The sequence below is a fragment of the Marmota flaviventris genome, chromosome X (genome assembly GCF_047511675.1).
Source record: "Marmota flaviventris isolate mMarFla1 chromosome X, mMarFla1.hap1, whole genome shotgun sequence".
Taxonomy (NCBI): domain Eukaryota; kingdom Metazoa; phylum Chordata; class Mammalia; order Rodentia; family Sciuridae; genus Marmota; species Marmota flaviventris.
The window spans coordinates 42,527,275-42,549,928 of record NC_092518.1 but is presented as its reverse complement, the minus strand read 5'-3'; the positions used below and the strand labels follow the sequence as shown (position 1 = coordinate 42,549,928).

Sequence of the window (22,654 nt, the reverse complement as noted above, 5' to 3'; positions counted from 1 at the left end):
TGACAAATACCTGAGATAAATCAGGTATTAAAAGGAGGAAAGATTTATTGTGGATCACAGTTTCAGAGGTTTCAGTCCATGGTCATTTGTCCTGGTTGCTTTGGGCCTATGGCAGCATAGCACATCCTGGCAGGAGCATGTGGTAGAGGAAAACTGTTTACTTCATGACTGCTGGGAAGCAAAAGACAGAGAGGAAGGGGCCAGGATCCTAATATCTCCTTCAAGGGCAGGCCCCCAGTGACCACTAGGCCCCACCTCATAAAGGTTCCACAACCTTCAAATGGTCCCAGCTGTTAAAAGCTTGGTTGCTTTTAGGCCAGGTGTGGTGGCACACATCTGTAATTCCAGCATCTCAGGAGGCTGAGGCAGAATCATCAGTTCAAAGCCAGCCTCTGCAACTCAGTGAAGCCCTATGCAACTCAGAGGGACTTGTCTCAAAATAAAATGTAAAAAGGGGCTGGGGAGTGGCTGTGGCTGTGGCTCAGTGGCAGAGCACTTGCCTAGCCTGTGCGAAGTGATGGGTTCAAACCTCAGCACCACATAAAAATAAATACATAAAATAAAGATATTGTGTCCAACTACAATAAAAAAATTTAAAAAGGGCTGGGGATGTGGCTCAGTGCTTAAGTGTCCCTGGGTTCAATCTCTGGTACCGGGAAAAAAAAAGCTTGGTTGCTTTTAACTTTGGGGGACACTCTAGACACAAACTATAAAAAATGGATTAAATGAAGTGTGGTATATTAAGTCAATGAATTATTACTTAGCAATAAAGTAGAATGAGCTTAAGAGGCCAATATTATTCTGATAAGAAAATCAAAGACATGGGCTGAGGCTGTGGCTCAATGGTAGAGCATTTGCCTCACACATGTGAGGCACTGGGTTTGATACTCAGCACCACATAAAAATAAATAAACAAAATAAAGATATTGCATTCATCTATAACTAAAAAATATTTTTTTAAATAAGAAAATCAAAGACATGACAAGAAAACTGTAGCCTGATATCTCTTTTAAATATAGGTGCAAAATCCTCAACAATTACAAATAAATAGAATCCAGCAACATATAAAAAGATTATCCATCATAATCAAGTAGAACTTATCCCATAAATGCAAAGTTGGGTCACCATATTAATAGAATAAAGGACAAACAGCACATGACAAAAACCCCTCCATGATATAAACACACTCAACAACCAGAAATAGAAGAGAACTTCCTCAACATGATAAAGGGTATCTACAGAAAACCCACAAGTAACATCACACTCCATAATGAAAGACTGAAACCTTCCCCCAAAGATCAGGAACTACACAAGGAGGTCCCTGATCACCACGTCTATTCAACATTCAACTAGAGGTTCTAGCCAGGGCAATTAGGCAAGAAGAAGAAATAAAAGACATCCACGGGCTGGGGTAGTGGCTCAGCAGCAGAGTACTTGCCTATCATGTGTGAGGCACTGGGTTCAATCATCAACACCACATATGAATAAAGAAATAAAATAAAGGTCCATCAACTAAAAAAACAAACAGTATATAGATATATAAATCAAAGACATCCAGATTTGAAAAGAAGTAATTAAAACTATCTCTATTTGAGAGGACATGATTTTGTACTTTGAAAATCTTAAGGAATACAACAAAACCAGTAGAACTCCATTAGTATTTAAACCCAGCAAGGATGCAGGAGACAAGATTTTGTATGAGGCAAGATACAAGGTTTTGTATGAGACAAGATCATACAAAAACTTAATCATAACATGGACGAGGCAGAGCATGCCTGTGATCCCAGGGAGTCCAAGGCAGGAAGATCACAAATTCAAAGCCAGACTCAGCAACTTAATGAGGCCCTAAGCAACCTAGTGGGACCCTGTCTCTAAATAAAAAATAAAAAATAGGACTGGGGATGTGGCTCAGTGGCTAAGCACCCTTGGGTTCAATCCCTGGTACTAAAATTGAAAAATAAGAGATATTATTGGATTAAGCATAATCTTATTCTTAGGTCCTATATTGGCTGAGCTAAATTTGTAGCTTGTAGAAATTAAGAAAAATGTGAATAAATATGACAGATCTATGGTAAATTTAAAAATATAGGGGAAAATGATCAATAGAGTAAAGAAGGAAGATCAGCAGAATGGAGGAGGGGAAGGAATAAGGAAGTTCAAAACCAGTAGAACTCCATTAGTATTTAAACCCAGCAAGGATGCTGGGATTGAAACAGAACAAACTATGTTATATACATTTATGAATATATTCAAAAGAACCCCACTATCATGTATAACTATAAACACTAATAAAAGCATTTTAATCCCACAAAATCTATAAAATTATGAAAAAAATATATAGCAGGGTTGTGGTATAGCTTAGTAGTAGAGCACTTGCCTAGCATGTGCCAGGTCCTGGGTTCAATCAAAATACCTCAAAAAAATAGTTGTGCTGTTTTAAGGAGCACTCCAAAAGAAGCACTCCAGCCAGGTGCAGTGGTGCACACCAGTATCCCAGTGGCTTGGGAGGCTGAGGCAGGAGGATCACAAGTTCAAAGCCAGCCTCAGCACTTTAGTGAGGCCCTGTCTTAAAATTTAAAAAAGGGCTGGGGACATGGCTCAGTGGTTCAGTGCCACTGAGTTTATTACCTGGTACCAAAAACAAAATCCACCCCAACAACCTAGTTGCAGCAAGATATAGGTAATTTAGTTAACAAAGAAAGTGATATGCCTCTTTCTGATGACAGGGGTTTTTTTGTTTTTTGTTGGAGAGGTGCTGGGATGGATCCTAGAGCCTCACTACATGCCATGAAAGTACTCTACCACTGAGCTACATCCCCAGCCCTTTTTTTGTTTTATTTTGACACAGAGTCTAAGTTGCCCGGCTGGCCTCAAATTTGTGATACTCCTGCCTTAGCTTCTTGAATTGCAAGGATTACAGATGTATGCCACCATACCCAGCTAAGTGTAATATTCTGCTGTTCTCCATGTAGTAATTTAGTAAAAAACTTTAAAAAAATTAAATAATTGGGGCATGGAGTCCAGCTGTGCCCATAGTCCCAGCTACTGGGGAGTATGAGGCAGGAGGATTGCTTGAGCCTAGGAGTTCAAGGCCAACGTGGGCAACATAGTGAAACCTCCTCTCTCAAAACAAAGCAAGGCAAAAATAAAAAAGACAAAGAATGGTGAGATTTCTCATTTAGATTTATTGCAAAGTAATAAACTGGTAACGTCCTTCCAACCTCTGCAGAGTACTGCAGTACTTAAAAGTAAAGGCTAACTATCATGCATATAAGATTACATGACCTGTGTAACTCTACATCATGTACAACCAGAAGAATGTGGAGTTATATTCCACTTATGTTTGATGTGTTAAATGCATTTTACCATCATGTATAACTAATTAGAACAAAATTGAAAATTTTTAAAAAGAAGTAAAGGATAACTATCCACAGACTTAAAACCCAATCATGAGACAATGATCACATGTATTAATGTCGGTTTTTTTGTGCATGCCTATAATTCCAGCTGTTTAGGAGGTTGAGGCAAGAGGATCACAAGATCCTGGAGGTCAGCTTGGGAAGCTTAGACATTGTCTCAAAAAAAGATTTAAAAGGCCTAGGGTGTAGTTTAGTGGTAGAGTGTTTGCCTAGTTTGTGTGAGGTCCTGGATCTGATCCACAATTTTAAAAATTACCTCTTGCAAATCCATGAAACAAAAAATATTGAATTTGCAATGCAAATTGAAAATGAACAGAGGTCAGAAAAAACAGCAGTCACTGACTTGAGCAGATGAGTTTTTTCTTATAGGAGTATTTGATTTCTAGTGTGTTTTGTGTGATATTCAACTACAAAGCAAATAGATTTTGAAGCAGTTCAAAACCAAAGTTGCTATCACAGAGTTCCATGAAATGCAATTATACAGAGAAAATCAAATATGGAGGAAACAGTCCAGTACATACCATTCCCATAGGAAAAGAACAATGTCCAGTCACCCTGACTGGACCTCTTTTGTGTTTCAGACTTTAACTACAGGGCACCTGGCTTGCCTTCTTGGATTCCTAACTCTTGGCTTTTAATAACTGCTTCTCTCCTCAGAACCTTTTGTTTGTTTGTTTGTTTTAGGAATACTTGTATTTCAAAAATACACAAAAGCAAAGGGAAGCACATCTAATTACTGAACAGAAGTAATATGTTGATATTTTGGTATATAACATTAAAGGGATTTTTGTTCTATTGTGTTGTGGTGCTGGGGATGGAACCCAGGGCCTCGAACATACTTTGTGAGTGCTTGCTCTTTCACTGAGCTATATTCCCAACCCTTTTAGTTTTCTGTATGCATGTTTATACATTTTAATTTTTTGTCCAAATTAAAGTCATTCTCTGCCTACTATTTGTAACCAGCTTCTTTTGTGTGTGTGTTATCACAATTATTATATAGACTATAATAGACTACATATATAGTCTCTCTCTCTCTCTCTCTTTATATATATATATATATATATATATATATATATATATATATATTCGGGGCTGGCGCTGGGGCTCAGTGGTAGAGCGCCTGCCTGACATGTGTGAGGCACTGGGTTCGATCCTCAGCACTACCTAAAAATAAATAAAGAAAATAAAGGCATTGTGTCCATCTACAACTAAAAAAAAATGTTTTAAATAAACTGAGAAATATTTTTTAAAATATATAGTCAATTATAGACTATATAGTCAATTATTGTATATATTGTATTGTTGTACATATTGTATATTAGTGTGTGTGTGTATATATATATATAGTCAATTATTGTAAACTGTAGTCACCCTATTGTGCTATAGAACACTAGAGTTTATTCATCCTAACTGGGTTTTGGTAACCATTATCTGAAGTGTATCTCCCTAGCTTTCTCAGCCCCTAGCAACCACTGTTAATTTATGAGATCATCTCTTGATCTCTTGTGTGTGCATGAGAGCACATAGTTCTGGGGATCAAACCCAGGGACCCTCTACTACTGAGCTACATGCCCAGCTCTTTTAACTTTTATTTATTTTGGGTTGTGATCTCACTAGGTTGTCCAGGTTGTCACTGAACTTAGAATCCTCCTGTCTCAGCCTCCCTAGTAGCTGGTATTGAGATCAAATATATTAGCTTCCAAAAAATTATACATGTTTAAGAAGATGGAAATGCCAATTATTCTGATGGGATCATTCCACATTGTGTACATGTATCAAATTATCATGCTGTATCCCACAAATATATATATTATGTTTCAATAAAAAATAATACTTAAAAAAGTGATCAACAATTTGATTCTGAGGTCAAACTATGACTCGTTAGCCAGACTTTGGTTGATGTCTTTCTCATGTCCATGACATGAAGAGTCAGCCCCCCAGCCCCCATCACCTTGGTGGATTCCAGTTCTAAGGGATATAAATTTCAAAATGCCATGGACTTAGACCACGCAGGTGCTCTAGAATCCCAAAGATTCCAGGAGGGAGGGAACCAGTCAGTGAAGTCTTCTAGGAAGAGAGAACACTAGAGCCAGTCTGAAATGGAAGTCTGACAGAGAGCACGTGATGACCCGGACACCCCACCCCTGCCCCCGCCCTTGGCTCCCCAAAGTCTGGCCTGGCCCTTGCTGATTCCCTTATCTGCCCACTCCCAGCTGCCTCCCTGCTGGTTGAACTGTTGCCCTCAGACTTCTGGGCCTGCACCCCCTCCACAGGGATGGGGGAGGGAATGGGGTGAGGCCTGGTCTCAGAGGCACCCCACTCCCCACCCTTTACTTCCTTTCCTAAGCCCTTCGTCCCATCCAAGAATGAAAAAAAAATGTGGTGTGAGTCCGGCATCAAACCCTTGTCTTAGGCATGCCTCCAGTCTGCCCTTCCCCATAGGACAGATGACCCTACCTTGCCCCCAAACTTGCAACTTTTGTATCTAACAATAACAATGATGAGAATTAAAATTTGCAGAGCACAGGGTTTGTGGCAGGGCGGGCAGGCCTGTGTTCTGAGTGGTTACATTTAATGTAGGGGTTGGGGGGGGGCTGCAATGATATCCACTTTCCAGGTGAAGCAACTGAGGCTTAGAGGGAGAGGTTTGCCCAGGAATCAGGAAGCAAATTGGTATGAGAGCTGAGACAAGAACCTCCAGCCGTAAACAAACAGCCTCATTTCTGTGCATCTACTCCCAGTTTGGAAGAAAGGTACGATTATACACATTTACTCCACGAGGACCTGGTGAGATTGGGATAAAATTATGCCTGGGAAGTGCTTAGCACAGTGCCTGTATTTTCTCAGCGATTAAAGCGGCTCTTGTTATTGTCTTACTGCTTGCTAGTAAAACATTAGTATCAGAATTAGTGCTATCATTGTTATTATTCTTAAAATGAATTATAACCAGTTTTAGAATTAGTATTAATAACAATATTAGCATTAGATAAGAATTAACATTAGGTTAGTACTGTTACTATTGACATTATTAGTATTAGTATCAATATTAGAATTAATATTACTATTGGAATACTATTACTAACAGTGTTACTATTGGTGTCAGCACAATATTAACATTAGAACTAGAATTAGTAGCAGTGTAAGTTAGAAATGGTTAGAAAGGATCCAGTACTATTCCTTTCATACAGTAGGTTCTCAATAAGTAAATAAGAATATTTTTAAAAATCATTTAAAGTAAACTTTATTTTTTTACATTAAGATTTCATATTCAGCTTGGCGCGGTGGCACACACCTGTAATCCCAGCGACTAGAGAGGCTAAGGCAGGAGGATCTCGAGTTCAAAGCCAGCCTCAGCAATTTAGTGAGGCCCTAAGCAACTCAGCAAGACCTTGTCTCTAAATAAAATTTAAAAAAAAGGGCTGGGGATGTGGCTCAGTGGCGAAGCACCCCTGGGTTCCCCAGTACCAAAACAAAAGAAAGAAAGAAGGAGGGTGGGCTGGCTCCAGCATCCACATTCTGACACACCATCACAGGAGTTCTTTGTCCTTGTTTTCCTCCTTACCATCTACAGTAAGGGCTTGCACAGAGGCATCACGCAGCAGATCAACAAATGACAAATGATGGCCTTCTTGTCTCCTGAAACCTCCAACTTTGCATGTGAGGACACAGACTCAGAGAGGTAAGATACGAATGGTCGACTGTCTCTGGGGTGGGCTGGTGCACCAGCAATGGACCGGGAGGGAAGTGGACCCACTGACTCCTTGCTCTTTGCTCTCTGTGGACCTCAGTCTCCCTATCTATAGAATGGGTGTCTAGGAGAGCTCCCTGTCCTACAGAGTTCCAGAGCCATGATAAAGGAGTCCTATTCCTTGCCCTATTGGGACCCAAGTTGAACACTTACTGTTTCTATGTGTGTCAGATGATTTAATATGGATTACTTAATACACAGACCTGTCCGTGTGAGTCACTGTGGTTGTTATTATTAATGTTTGAGGGATATGGGGCTGGGGAGGAGGGTGGGGAATGGGTTACAAGGGCCAAGTGACCTTCTGGGGGTCCCTCGGAGCAGGTTAAGGGCAGAGCCACATAAATCCACATCATTTCACATCCCCCTGTTCCACACACCCCAGCAGGGCTTACCCGGATTGCCACCTGGGTCTCAGACTCTGTCTCTGACTCTCTCTGTCTCTATGCCCCTCTCTACACGGTCTTTATCTCCCTTCTGGGTCTGTCTATCCTTATCCTATCATTTTCAGGGTTTTGTGTCTACTTTCTATCCACCTCTGCCTTTCATTTTCTCTTTGCCTTTCTCTATGTATCTGTATTTAACCGTCTCTGGCTCTCTCTGGATGTCTCTCTCTTTGTCTCCCTTTCTTTCTGTGCCCTCTCTCTGCCTTCTTCCACCTCTCCGTCTCTTCCTCTTTCTATATATCTCTGTCACTCTGTCTCCTGGTTTCCATTTCTTTCTGTTTATCTCTGTTCCTGTCTGTCTCTCTCCCTTCCCTTACCCACCCTATCCCACTCCTGGAGTCTCCCAGGGAACCAATCTTGGATGTCACCTCAGTTTCCCGCCTTCAAGGCAGTATGGCGGGCAAGAAGTTAAGGCCACTGTCTCTGGGAGTCCCCCCACCCTGCCCCCCAACCCCAAGACAGCCTGTTACTGCTGCGCCAACAGCCACAGTCGCCTCCATCTGATAAGACTTATCTACTGCCCCAGGGCAGGCCAGAACTGGCGTAAGCCCCAGTCGCTAAGTGAGTGTGCCCTTGCCTCCCGCCAGCCCCGTTCTAGCCCCGCAGCCTGGGTCAACAAGTTATTCCATAGACTTTGGTTCCAATCCTACCAAAGTTGTCTGAGCCTTATTCTTCTCACCTGCAAAATGGGTACAGTCACAACCCTCCTCTTCCCGCAGCCAGGAAGGCTCACATACATAAAGGTCCAGCCCAGATCTGGCCCAGCACACAGTGGGGGCTTTCCTCACTGCAAAGCCCAGTGGAGTCATGAAACTATAACCTCTGTTTTTATTTATCTTGGCTTTAGCCCATGTCACTTGGCTGGACACTGAAGTCTATAGTAGCCCAAGTTGAACAGGGTCCAAGAATGCATAGGGTGGGCAGGTATGGTGGATGAGGGCCCCCAGTGTCCAAGACATGCCCCATGAGCAGGGGGCACGCCCCCCTCCCCTGAACTGCCCCACCCACTGGGGCACCAGCCACTCCCTGGGGAGGAGGGAGGAGGGAGAAGAGACAGAAGGAGGGCGGGAGGGAGCCTCAAAGGCCAAGGCCAGCCAGGACACCCCTTGGGATCACACTGAGCTCACCACATCCCCAAGGTGGCTGAACCTTCTGCACCAACCCGCCCAGGTCAGTCTCACCCCACAAAGAGCCCCCAGCAGGGCAAATCCCCATCCTGCTGCCCCTAACCCCACGGCTGCTCTCCTAGCCTACTCCAGGCTTCCTTACCCACTGCTTGTCTCTAGAGTATCAGCCACCCCTGAGTCCCTTCACAGCAATTCAGACCCATTTCTGTCTTTCCAACCCTGCCTCTATACCAGATCTACCCCCAAACCCTACCTCTCTCCACACAGACTTCCATTCACTCTTTCCAAGATATCTGTCTCCCTGAGCCCTTACCTTTGCTGTTCATAACCCCAGATCTGCCTCCCCTAAACATCAACTCTGTCCTCCCAAGACATGCCTTCATCCCCCCAAATCCTATCTCTGTCCCAAATCTGACTTCCAATCATCCAAACTTGTCTGTCTCCCTGAATGCTCCCCACAAACTTCACCTCTGCTCCCCCAAAGCTATTTCTGCTTCTATGCCCTTATCTGCTCCATAACAACCTTGTCTCTGCTCCAAATTCTCTCAGCTTCCCAAACCTGTCTCTAACACCAAACCCTAGCTTTATCCTCTTATCCCCCATCTCTGATTCTCAAACCCCACGTTTGTTCCCTGTGACTTGTCCCTGATCTCTCCAAATCATTTCTATCTCCCAAACCCTTACCTGCTCACCAAAATGTCTTAGTTACTCCATATATTAAATCTAGCCACCCCCCCAAATCTGTTCTGCTGTATGAATCTTCACATCTGCCTTCCCTAAACCCTACACCAGCCCTAAAACATGTTTTTGCTCCCTGAATGTCTCTGGCCCCAAACTTTCTCTACCCCAATTCTATCTTTGCTTTTCAAAATCTTCCCATGATCTATCTCTAATCTATCCATCCAGGTTGATTTCTGATTCCTAAACTCTCTCTCTGTTCCAACAAAATCTTTGGACTCCTCAAATTTTTCTATGATCCTCAAAATCCATCTGCTCCCCAAACTACATCTCGAACTTTTCAGTTCTGATTCTCAAACTTCACCTGATTTCCCAACTTCATCTGTTTTCCCAGCATATTTTTGAACCCAAAATGTCTCTGAATTCCCAAGCTTGTCTCTCCTCATACCCAATATTTGCTTCCCCAAAATGCCATAGTTACACCTCAGATTTCTCTGACTCCTCAACCCCATGGCTACCCCTCATACGCCACCTCCGACTCCCCAACTGCTATATCTGGCCCCCCACTTTGGACCCTATCTCTGCTCCCGTTGGTCCTGTGAGACCCTCCCTTGAGGGCTGGATAGGGATGTTACCTGGGGAGAGGGGCTGGGGCCGAGGGAGAGTTGAGGGTGCCTGGCTGCTGCCTGTCGCCGTGGCCGTTGGGGCAACACTTACTCTAGTGGGGCTGCTGATAAGGAGCTTTCATATCCCCCAGCCTCGAGATAAACTTTATCTCTGTCCGGAGAGTGATAACTGGGGTGGGGGGGCCAGCCCTTGCTAGGGAAGGGGTGGGCAGCCCTGGACCCACCAAGGTGCAAGGTGCAGGAGGCACAGTGGGCCTGTAGGAAGATTCTGGTGGTGAAGATGAGGGGATGAGGGAAGAGTGGTGACAGAGAGAGACACACACAGTGATACAGAGGGAGAGAGAGAAGGGAAGGAGAAACAAAAGGAGCCGGGGAGAAAGAGACACCAAGCTAGAGAAAAAGCTCAAGAGACAAGAGAGACATGAAGCAAGATAATGGAGAAACAGAAAAAGTGACAGACTCAAAGAAATAGTAAGACAGAGACAGAACGAAAGCTGAAGAGAAAGAGAATACCAGCAGCAGAAACGCAGAGAGCGGAGAAAGGGACCCAAAAACAGAATTGTGGAAAGAAAGAGACAAAGAATTAGAGACAGAGAGGAAAGAGATGGAGGATGAGATGGGGAAGCACTTTATCCAGGGAGAGACGATGGGAACCTTGGGGCAGAGGAGGTGGTGGTGGTGGACACATCCATGGGCTCTGTTTTGATGCTTAGCCTATCTACACAATGTTTCATTTAGACCTTTAGGAGTAGGGGGACAGTTTGAAGGTAGCTTTCCATTCCATCTCTATCACTCCAGCCTACAGATAGGGAACTGAGCAGGCAGGGCCAGGGACATGTTTCCTAAATCCTTGTCCTGGGCTGCATGTGGCAAAATATGCTTAGGGTTATGGGAATAGAAAAAGAGGCATGGAAATAAGGTTAGAGGGCTCAGAGAGAAATAGGGGGAAGAGACAGTGGGGGACACAGAACTAGAAACATAGTTGAAGAGATGCAGAGACATTCAGAGAGATATGTGTAAAGACGGAGACAGCAAGAGTAACAGTTACCTTGGGGGAGAGCTGAGAGAGAGAAAGAGGCAAAGAGATGTAAAGAGACATTGAGAGACATGGAGGGACAGAAAAAGGGAAGGGAAACGTCAGACACTCATAGAAGCACACAGAGAGGGCAAGATGGATCATAGAAGCATACAAAGTTCAGGGGAAGCAGACCTGAAGAGAATGGAGTCAGGGAAAAAGAGACTCAGGGAGGCAGAGAGACAGAGAGACAGAAACATAAGACAAGATGGAGTCAAAAGGGTCCATCTCCAGGGTCTTCTCCTGTCACCACCTCCATTATAGCAGATGGGGAAAATGAGGCCTGGGAATAGTGGGACTTGAAGGTGCCTGAAAGCAGAACTGTGGTGAGCCTCTCCAGGGGAGAGAATATGGGAGAGGCAGCACCTCCCACCTGTCACCCTCCTCAGAGGAAGCCAGTGGCCTTGGGGTGATTTCAAAAGTTGGGCGGGGATGGCAGAGATAAGCAGTGTGGGGTACTGACCCCCCCACCATGGAGCAGGGAGGAACTAAGGGGGCCCTCTGCCTGCAGACCCAACAGAGGTGGGGGAGGGGGAGTGAAGCCGGAAACCATGGTGTTTCTGAGAAAGTCAGAGGGTAAGATGCAACAGATAGGAACGAAGTTGGGGCGCACAGGAGGATGAACCCCAAGGTCCTGGGGGAAGTGACCAAGGGCTTCAAGGGATCCCTGGCTATGCTCCCTATCTCACCCTAACTTTTGTAAAATAGGAGAGGAGGAAGGGTGGGGAGCAGAGTGAATAAGGAAAAGAAGTGGAGGAGGAGCTAAGGAAAGAGGAGGGAAAGAAGACTGAAGGAAGAAGAGGAAAAGAAGGATTAAGAAAAGGGAAGGAGAGGAAAGAGGAGAGAAGCAGGGAGGGGAGAAGGAGAGGAAAAAGGAGCACGGGAGATATAGAAAGGGGAAGAGAGAGAGAGCATGAAAAAGGAGAAAAGAGTTGTTGAGGAACAAAGAGAAGAAAAGACAAGGGAGAGAAAATGAAGAAGGCAAATAGGAAAAGAAGATGAGAATTAGGAAGGAGTAGAAAGAGAAGGAAGAGGGGGAGAAGAAGAGAAGGAAAAGAGTGGAGAATTGGGGAAAGAAGAGATGGAGGGGGAGAAAGGAAGGAGAGGAGGGTAAGCGGAGGGAGAGGAGAAGGAAAACAAGAGAGCAGGAGAGAACAGGAGGAGGAGAGGAAAGAAATGGAAACTGTTCTTCAGTATGCATAAATTATTAGCATACATGTGTGTAGACACAAGCATGATGTGTTGTTTGCCTGTGTTTACACTTATATATAAATGGCACTATATCTAAACATATATCTTCAACTTTGTTCTTCACAGTACACTGTTTTTGACATTTATCTATGCCCTGAAGAATAATTATACATTATAAGTAACCAAAGAAGTACAGATTATAAATAATATATTAATTTTTCACACTTCAAAAAATGGAGCAAGAAGAGAATGGGAAATAAGATGAAAGGAGGGGAGGATGAGAGGTGAGGATGGATTGGAAGGCAAGAGAGACGAAAGTGGGGGAAAAGAGGAGGAAGAAGAGAACGAAAGGAATTGGGAGGTAGAAAGGAAATATATGGATGTTGAGGAGAAGAAAAGAAGGGAAGAGGAGCAAGTGGAAAGGGGAGAAGGGGAGAAAAATTTCTGCCTAAGGACCCTTTCTGTCCTCGCAGGTCAAACTCCAGAGGCCCCATGGAATACCCTGGCCTGGGGGCCCTGGGGACCTCAGAACCCATGCCTCAGTTTGTGGATCCTGCCTTGGTGCCCTCTACACCAGAGTCAGGGGTCTTCTTCCCCTCTGGGCCTGAGGGCTTAGATGCAGCAGCTTCCTCCACTGCCGCAAGCACAGCCACTGCTGCAGCTACTACACTGGCCTACTACAGGGACACTGAGGCCTACAGACACTCCCCAGGTAACTCCATTGGGTGTCTGTCTTGTCATTGGATAGGATGCTGTTGGGGTTGCCATGGAGATCCTTAGTTAGGTCAGAATCCCACTGAGAAGTCATCTTAATAATGACTGGAGCTTTCTCTGTGAATGTGCTAAAACTTCTCCCTAGTTAGTCCTGGGAATTCCAGTGCTCTTCAACTTGCCACATTGGGGCAGCCATTTGGAGAAGTAGGTTGGAAGAATGTGATGGCGCCCTACCTCTCAAGTGATCCAGGAGACTCCAAATCCCAACATCAGTCTTCAAAACGCATTTGGTAATGGTTGGATGTTACTGATGTTGCTGTGGTGACCAGTGGGTCTCAATCCAAGAATCACCCAATGGCTGGCAATTATTTTGGTCGCCTATGGAAAGGTTGGAATCCTGGCTATCATGTTGGAACTGTTGGACAACATTGCACCTTGAAAGGTCGGATGACCTTCGATCTCTCTCCTTCTTACCTCCTCCCTTTCCTTCCCCACCCTATAACAGTCTTTCAGGTGTACCCACTGCTCAACTGTATGGAAGGGATCCCAGGGGCTTCACCCTATGCAGGCTGGGCCTATGGCAAGCCGGGGCTCTACCCTACCTCAACTGTGTGCCCCAGTCGTGAGGACTCCCCTCCTCAAGCACCGGAAGATCCAGATGGGAAGAGCAACACCAGCTTCCTGGAGACCTTGAAAACAGAGAGGCTGAGTCCTGACCTCTTGACCCTGGGGCCTGCATTGCCTTCATCTATCCCTGTCTCCAGTAGTGCTTATGGGGGTCCTGACTTTTCTGGTCCCTTCTTTTCTCCCACTGGGAGCCCCCTCAATTCAGCAGCTTATTCTTCCCCCAAGCTTCGTGGAAGCCTTCCTCTACCTCCTTGTGGTAAGGGTCTCAAAAAGGGACTGGGAGGTTGAAGTGGGTGGGGGGGGTAGCCCAAGACAAACTTAAACTGAGCCTCTCTCTTTTGCTCTCCCCAGAGGCCAGAGAGTGTGTGAACTGTGGAGCAACAGCCACTCCACTGTGGCGTAGGGACAGGACCGGTCACTACCTATGCAACGCTTGTGGCCTCTATCACAAGATGAATGGGCAAAACAGGCCCCTCATTCGGCCCAAGAAGCGCCTGGTAAGAATGTAGGCCTGTCCCACCTGTACAGGAGCTGCTGCTCTTACCAAGAGCTTGTTCCCACCTGGGACAAGAACCCACATCCTCTCATCATGTGGGAATCCATGTTTTCAGATATACAGGAAACTACTGCCTGCCACCCTACATAGGAACCACTGTGCTAACACTATATAAAACTTTTGCCCTTTTCCTATATAGGAATCCCTCTATCCTTTCCCCATTTGGAATCTTCTGACCCTTTCCTATACAGGGACTCAGCTCTGTACAGGGCCTCCCATCCTCAACCTGCCCATAGGGGCTTCAAGCAGAAACCCTGTCCTGGGTCCATGATTTCATTGTACTGGGGTGCTACCTGGGCGTGTGCATTAGTGTTGGGATGGAACAAAGAATAAGCAAGTGCTCTACCACTGAGCTACACCCATCCCCTGCCATAGAATTTTTTAAACTCCCTAAGTGATTCTGATATGCAGCCAAAGTTAAGAAACATTAATATAGTCCATTACAGAACACAAAACCAAAAAGTTCTATCCTGAACAGGAAATTCTGCCTCAGTCTGTCCTCTACCTCTTTAATCCTCCTGACAGGGCCTATGAGACCCTGATACCTTAGGGATTGAAGCCACTGAGCTGCATCCCAGCCCTTTTTACTTACTCTGAGACAGGATCTTGCCAAGTTGTTGAGTTTGGTTTTGAACTCACAATCCTCCTGCTTCTGCCTCCTGAGTCACTGGGATTAATTAAGCATGTACCACCACTACAGGCTAATACCCCCCACTCTCTCTTCTCTCTCTCAGTTTGTACTAAGGATTAAACTACCACTGAGTTATAGCCTTAGCTCTTCTTTTTTTGTATTTTGAGATGGGGTCTCGCTAAGTTGCCCAGGCTGGCCTTGAATTTTCAATTTTTCTGCCTCAGCCTCCTGAGTAGCTTGGGATTATAGGTGTGCACCACCATGCCTGATTCTCTGATTCCCTCTTCTACCTCCCAGGGCATTGATCTCACATTCTTTTGTCCTCCAGATTGTCAGTAAACGGGCAGGTACTCAGTGCACCAACTGCCAGACAACAACCACGACACTGTGGCGGAGAAATGCCAGTGGAGACCCTGTGTGCAATGCCTGTGGCCTTTACTACAAGCTACACCAGGTGATGCCATGCCCCTCAGAGCCTTTCCTGTTCTCCCATCTTCACACCATGCTTCCCAGCCTCAAGCAGTTTTGTTCTACCCTGAGCCCTCTTTACTCCTCAGAACACTATCTAATCTCTCTTCCTTCTTTCTCCACCTTCCCCTTTTCCTCCCTTCCTTGCCCTTTATTTCTTTCTTCCCTCTTCTCTCCTCTTTTATATCTTCTTTTAGCCTTCTCCATTCCCTCCTTCACTCTTCTCCTTCCCTTTCACTCCCTCCTTAATCTCCAGTCTCTTTCTTCTAGTCTTAAGCTAACTTCCCCACCCCTATTCTAGGCCTTGGGTAGTTCTGGAGGCTTTGCCAAGCTCAAGAGTCTAACAACCTTGGGATTCCTTAGGATGATATATCTGCCAGCCCAGGGCCACACTTCCCTAGTCCTTGAACCAATTTCCTTTTTTTTTTCTTTTGATACTGGGGTTTGAACCCAGGGGCACTTTACCACTAAGCCACATCCCCAGCACTTTTTTATTTTGAGACAGGGTCGCAATAAATCACTGAGTACCTTGCTAATTTGCTGAGGCCAGCTTTGGACTCCTGACTCTCCTGCCTCAGCCTCCAGAGCCACTGGGATTACAGGGGTGCACCACTATACCTGGCTACAATTGCCTGTTCTTAAAGAAGCTGGGTAAAGCCGGGCACCGTGGCACATGCCTGTAATTCCAGCCTCTCAGGAGGTGAAGGCAGATGATCACAAGTTCAAGATCTGCTTCAGCAATTTAGTGAGGTCCTAAGCAATTTATCAAGACCCTGTCTCAAAAATAAAAAGGGCTGGAGATCTGACTCAGTGGTTAAGTGCCCCTGGGTTCAATCCTTAGTACTAAAAAAATAAAAATAAAAAGCTAGGTAGAGAGGATGTCCCTATCGCAGACACCTTAAATGAAGCTGAAAAATCTCTGTTGACCTTCCTTTTGGCAGGTGAACCGACCACTAACCATGAGAAAGGATGGTATTCAGACTCGGAACCGCAAGGCATCTGGAAAAGGGAAAAAGAAGCGGGGGTCAAGTCTAGGAGGAGCAGGAGCAGCTGAAGGACCAGCTGGTGGCTTCATGGTGGTGGCTGGTAGCAGTGGTAGTGGGAATTGTGGAGACGTAGCCTCAGGCTTGACACTGGGTCCTCCAGGCACTGCTCATCTCTACCAAGGCCTGGGCCCTGTGGTACTGTCGGGGCCTGTTAGCCACCTCATGCCTTTCCCTGGACCCCTGCTGGGCTCATCCACAGGATCCTTCCCCACAGGCCCCATGCCTCCCACCACCAGCACCACTGTGGTGGCTCCACTCAGCTCTTGAGGGCACAGAACATGGCCTCACGGGGGAGGGGTGGTGGCTCTCTCCTGTTGCAGCCAGCACTCTATACAACCCAACCCTCTGGGACCCAGTCATCACCTGCCTGGATTTTCAAATATTTTGTAAAATAAAACCACCAAAGTCCTGAAATTGGAAGTGTGAGTCTGTTTGTAACTGAATAAGTGTCAGTGGTAAATGTGGTGTCTGTGGTTCTCTGATGACAGTGTCCAGCCGTCATGTATGACTGTGTGAGCCTGGGTGAGATGGCATGTGATACTTCACAACTGAAAGTTATAATGTACAAATGTAACAGTGTATATGAGACTTTGTGGACAGCATCTATGTGGGTGGTTCCATCTATCATGGTAAGATGATGTGACCAGCTAACTGTAGGATGAGATGGTGTGAGATGGCATGTGTGACAATGGGGGATGGGATGACAGTATGTGGAAGTGTGTGGGGCTGTGGTAATGTGGCTGTGTGTGACTTTGATAATTGAGACAGTGTGACAGCATACATGTCGGGGACAGAATCTGATCAACAAAGATCTTTGGAATATTGAGCAAGAACTGCATATGGACGGCATGTGACTGTGGGGATATATATGTCTGAATGTCTTTTTGGATTTGATAATGGCAGTATTTCTCTGCCAGTCTCTGAGCTTGTGTGTGGGTGTGCATGAGTGTGCATACTGTGTGGCATGTGCCATAGCATAGTGTCTCTGAGTGGCTGACAATGTGAGCAGCTCTGTATACATTTGCATAGTTTCCCATGGTGTAAGTTAGGGACCCTCTTCTGAGGACAAAACACCCAGCCTTCAGGAAAGGAAAGGGGGACAAGGGTGGAGCCAGAATGGTAGCTACCAAGGTCAGAAGACCAATACTAGAGCCTGGAGTAGTCCTTGGTTTCCCTGTCAGTCACCTCTTATCTGTCTCAGTCTAGCACTGGCTGCAGCCCTGTGGAAAATGGAAGAGAATAAGGGGTGAGATTAGGAGGACAAAATAGCTGTTGGAGATAGTATTTAGACCCTGTAGGTGAGGAGCTCCACATAGTGCCAACTCCCTCTCCAACACTCCTACTCACCCAGGTGAATGGCTCTCCCCAAAGTGACATCTGTTCTTTGATCTTAAAACACATAGGTGCATACTCTGAATTGGGGAACATCCTAAGGCATATAGGTAAAGTGGCTCTCCCAAGACCACAAAGCTTGGCAAGGGGCTGAGCCAGGAGTCTGTCCCACAGTCTGTCTCAGCCTCTCTCCTAACTAGCCACTTCCCATGCCAAGCAGCACCATTTCTACAGTGCTCACCATGGGTCAGGCAACAGGCTGGGAGGCTTGGGTACCTTCAGTTAATTTACCTGAAGGTAAATTAACTGAAGGAAATTGAGGAAAGGATATTCATACTCATTTTACTAATGAAAAAGTGAAGTTCAGAACTAACTGATGAGTACCTTGCCCTGACCGTACCAAGTTTAAGGAGTAGAATTTGGATGGGGTAACCCACAGCCCCCACCTCTACCCTACAAGTGTTTCTCAATATGTGATTGAGCTACTTCTCCATAGCTTCTCCCCTAGAGCCCCAGAAATGAGAGATGCAGGGGTCCACAGATCCCAAGCACATTATGGAGAAGCAGTTGTCCTCCAGGAAACTCTACCATCAGCTAGATGCCACACTATTGCCACTGAGTAGCCCACTGAAGAATCACAGTAGTCTATGAACCTTGCAGGAACTACAGAATGGCCCTGACCCTATAAAAGCTGCCCGGTAGGCCATCAACAGAAACCCAACTCACACACTGCAACTCCACTCAGAACTGGTGCTGAACAGTTTCTGGTCCCACTCTGCTCAGGGTCCCCCAGCCTCATCCCTTATAGAAACAACTACTCTAGCCTGGTTTAGGAAGCTCTCTCAAAAACTCTAAGGGAAACCTACCTCTAATTATCAACAGAAAACGGACCCTGATCCTAGACAGGTACACCAGTCCCCACCTTGTAGAGGAGAACCCTATCTTCCTGCAGTAGAGGAACCCCTGCCTAAGTCCAGTTAGGAATCTCAGAAGGCACACTGTGTGGAAGCCTCTGCACCACCCTGGCAGGGACACCTCCTGTCCTGGCCTTTTATATGAGCACCAATCTCTCTTAGGAGTCCTGTATGGACCTTTGGCAGGGATACCTGTCCTTGAGCTGGGCTGCAGCCCTTCCCTCCAGGAAGCATTTTATTTTTGGTACCAGGGATTGAACTCAGGGGCACTTACACACTGTACCTCATCCCCAGCCCAATTTCATATTTTATTTAGAGACAGGGTCTCACTGAGTTGCTTAGCACCTCGCTGTTGCTGAGGCTGTCTTTGAACCCTTGATCCTCCGTCTCAGCCTCCCAGCCACTGGGATTACAGGAATGCACCTGTGCCCAGCAAGCATTTTAGATACACTTTGCCCACAATAAACTGACTTCTGAACCACATCCATGAATCTTTTTCTACAGAAGTTCCTACTTTCAATTCCTTCAGGAAATATGACTGCATGTGGAAAACCTTGCCTTCACTGTTGGCAATGAACCCTGATGTTACCCTGTACAACAATCCCATATCTTTCATCTTACCCTGTGGTGTCTGCATAAACTTGGATTCCAACTTGAAATATGAACCTCAGTCAAGAATGTTTATAGAAAACCCTTTCCTGATCCACATGGCAGGAATACCTGTGCTGACCCTCTACTTTGAGCCCTGAACTGTCCTGTATAGGCACCTATGGCTTCCCCTGACATGGGACCCCTGCCCACTGCATGACGTTCATGTGCTGAGGTTTTATAGAAAGCCTGACCCTACAACTGTACTAGGACCTCTGAGCTGACTTCCTTTAGAAAAACTTTCCAGAACCTCAAAAGAAATCCTTCATTGGAATTTCTGATCTGATCTGTTATAGGAACTCCCACCTTAACTCTCTAGAAATAGTCTCCTGACCCTGAACAGGAAACGCTGATAGGATTCTCTGTAATAGCCCTTGCCCTGACCTTGCCCTGGCAGTCCTTCTGTCACCCTTCACAGGAAACACTGTCCTGACCTAACAGAAGAAACACTAACCTGAATCTCTGAAAGAACCACAGTTGTAACTCTGCACAGGACTCCCCTCTGACTCCCAACAAGGACCTATACCTTGAACTACTACAGAAGCCTGTCCTTAAAATCAACAGGAACCCCCCCCACACACACACACACACATTTGTCTCTTTAGAGAAATTCAAGGAATAAACCAGTGAATAAAATCACCCAGATTGTAGGGGAACCTGTTTTGTTTTATGGTGCTGGGAATGGAACCCAGAGTCTTGTACTTGCTAGGCAATCGCTCCACCACTGAGCTCCACCCCCCCAGGCTCTCCCTTGCGTGTAGATGTGATTGACCAGTAAATGTAGAGTTTTGACCAGTAAAGTGTGGGCAGAAGTGACACACCATTTCCAGCCCCAGTTCATAAGAACCTCTCTCATGCAATTCTCCATTTCCTCTCTTTCTCTGTCAACTAAGCAGTGAGAACTGCAAGGACCTAGAGGACAGCAGAGTCACAAAATGGAAGTTCCCTGGATCCATGAATGACTAGTAATAAATATTCCAATGGGATTTTGAATGAGCAAGCAATATACATGTATTTAAGTCCCTGAAGTTCTGGGTTGTTTGGTACAGTAGCTAGCATATTTTATTTAGTTTAACTCACAATACTCTCTCAATCTGAATCTGAACATGAACACCTGACTTTTTTTCCTTCAGTATGGAGGATTGAATCCAGGAACACTCTACCACTGAGCTACCTCACTGTCCTTTATTTTTGAGACAGAGTCTTACTGAATTAATGAAGCTGGACTCAAATTTGTAACCCTCTTGCTTCAGCCTCCTGTGTAGCTAGAATTACAGGCATATGCCACCGTGCAACAATGCCACACTTGAACACTTGATTTTTCTTATTGGTAGCAAGGAGTGACCCAGGGGTGCTTAACCACTGAACCATATCCCCACGCTTTTTATATTTTTTGAGACAGGGTCTCACTAAATTGCCTACAGCTTCACTAAGTTGCTGAGGCTGGCTTTGAACTCACGATCCTCCTGCCCCAGCCTCCTGAGCAGCTGGGATTACAGGTGTGTGCCACGGTGCCTGGCTTGAACACCTGATCTTCTGGGGTTTTTTTGTTGTTGTTGTTCTTATTTTGTGTGTGTGTGTGTGTGTGTGTGTGGTGCTGGGGATTAGAACCCAGGGTCTTGTGCCTGCAAGGCAAGTATTCTACCAACTGGGCTATATCCCCAGCCCAGAACACCTGATCTTAATGTCTCTGTGAACACAAACTCTGAACTTGTATAAAAACACCTAGGCTAACCTGGTAGGCAGCTGTTATAATGCAGTCTAAGAAGCCTCATACTCAACTTGCATAGGAACCCATAGGCTGGAGCTCTCTAGAAACCGTGGTCTTGTCCAGTATAATAAACCCCTGCTTGATTCAGTAAATAACAACACTAGAAGAATTCCTGTCCTCACTGTATCCAGGAACATTTGCTTGGTCCAGTAGAGGAACAGCAGAGGGGACCCTGTCAATGAATCCCTGTCTTCACACCTGCACAAATGGAATACCTCTCCTCAGGAAAAATGGAACTCTTACCTTAACTCTGTAAAAAAAAAAAAAAAAAAAAAATCCCAGCCAGATAAAGGAAATCATGGACTGAAAGTCTACAAAGCCAAAGTGAGGTCTGTTTTACATTTAAAGGGGTTGTTCAAAAGTAAAAGAAAAGATGGGCTGGGGTTGTGGCTCACAGGTAGAGTGCTTGCCTAGCAGGCGTGAGGTCCTGGGTTCAATGCTCAGCACCACATAAAAATAAAGTTAAGGTGTTGTGTCCCCTACAATAAATAAATAAATAAATATCTTTAAAAAGTGAAAGAAAAGAATAGCTGGGCATGGTGGTGTGTACCAGTAGTCCTAGCCAGTTGGGAGGCTGCGGCAGGAGGAATTTCTGATCTTGAGCCCAGGAGTTCAAGGCCAATTTGTGCAACACTGTGAAATCTGTCTTGGAAAAAGAGAAAGTAGGACAGGAACAGAGAGAGATAGAGATATAGAAAGACGGGGGGAAGGGATGTGCCATTGAGACTTACAGGTGTCATACAAAGCCTGAACTGTTTACCCACTGGCCCTTTATAGAGAAAAAGTTTGCGGACGCCTGCTCTACAGGAACCTCTCTTCTCTCTGTACATGAAAATGTTCCTTGACCCTTTACAAGACTCCTTAATCTATTCCTTTGCAGTCATCACAATCCCAGAAAGTTTCTCGGTGTGGGTCATATTTTCTTTTGTGTGTATAGGGATTTAAAGGTCTTAGGTGTGTGACCCTCTTGTATCAACACAAAAGTCAGGAGGAGTGGAAGGAAAAGGAGGCTAGAAGTGATGTTTTCAAAAGGGTCAGTGGGCCCTGGCTACTGGGCAGCGAGGCCGTCAATCTGTTATTTAGTGATGCTGAACCCCAGACAGCTTATCTCCTGGGCCCCAGCCTACAGCCTGGTAGGAAATTGTGGAGAATGAGAGGGGGAGATTAGGAGGACAAACCAGCCTTCAGCAGGGCTGATTAATTTAGACATTAGAGTGGGAGTTGGAGGGTTGGGGTGGGTGGGCACAGGACAACTCCCCCTTTATTCTCCAGATACATGCTTTCTACTACAGCTTGAAAACAGTGGTTAGTTGATGGAGGGGGCAGACAGGGAGAGCTGCCACCCATAAGAAACTCCTGTTCCCAAGACCATGCTGGCCTTGGACAGTGGAAATTAATATTATCACAATTTTCCAGATGAGGAAACTGGGCACAGAGCTGTTCAGTAACTTGCCCAAAGTCACATGGCTCTAAGTCTCATAACCTCAGTTTCCTTATCGGTAAAACAGCCTTAATACTGGGAACTACCTCATAGAACTGTGGTTTTCAACAATGCCTGCCACATAATACTTGCTAGTATTGCTGTTACTTGGCCCCACTAAGACTCCTTCCACCCATCACCCATTTTCACAGTAGAAATG

The 22,654-nt window shown here is 45.4% G+C and overlaps 1 protein-coding gene and 1 long non-coding RNA gene across 4 annotated transcripts in view; one reads left to right on the top strand and one right to left on the bottom strand.

The window, feature by feature from the left end:
• LOC139703351 (uncharacterized) overlaps positions 1–10,129 on the bottom strand; it is a 140,476-nt gene extending 130,347 nt beyond the window's left edge. For both annotated transcript variants that reach the window (XR_011705726.1, XR_011705725.1), the window contains exon 1: positions 10,051–10,129. This is a non-coding gene — a long non-coding RNA (uncharacterized lncRNA). The remainder of the gene's footprint in view (positions 1–10,050) is intronic.
• Gata1 (GATA binding protein 1) lies at positions 5,764–16,763 on the top strand. Of its 2 annotated transcripts, XM_027952249.3 has the most exons (7): positions 5,764–6,172; positions 6,991–7,098; positions 12,781–13,019; positions 13,527–13,904; positions 14,000–14,145; positions 15,164–15,289; positions 16,245–16,763. In XM_027952249.3, exons 2-7 carry the CDS (start codon positions 7,037–7,039, stop codon positions 16,614–16,616), a joined length of 1,323 nt encoding a protein of 440 aa, XP_027808050.1. In that variant the 5' UTR covers positions 5,764–6,172; positions 6,991–7,036; the 3' UTR covers positions 16,617–16,763. The 2 variants fall into 2 exon arrangements, with proteins under 2 accessions (XP_027808050.1, XP_027808052.1); XM_027952251.3 differs by lacking the exons at positions 5,764–6,172; positions 6,991–7,098 and adding an exon at positions 8,674–8,780.
• The last annotated feature ends 5,891 nt before the right edge of the window (positions 16,764–22,654 follow it).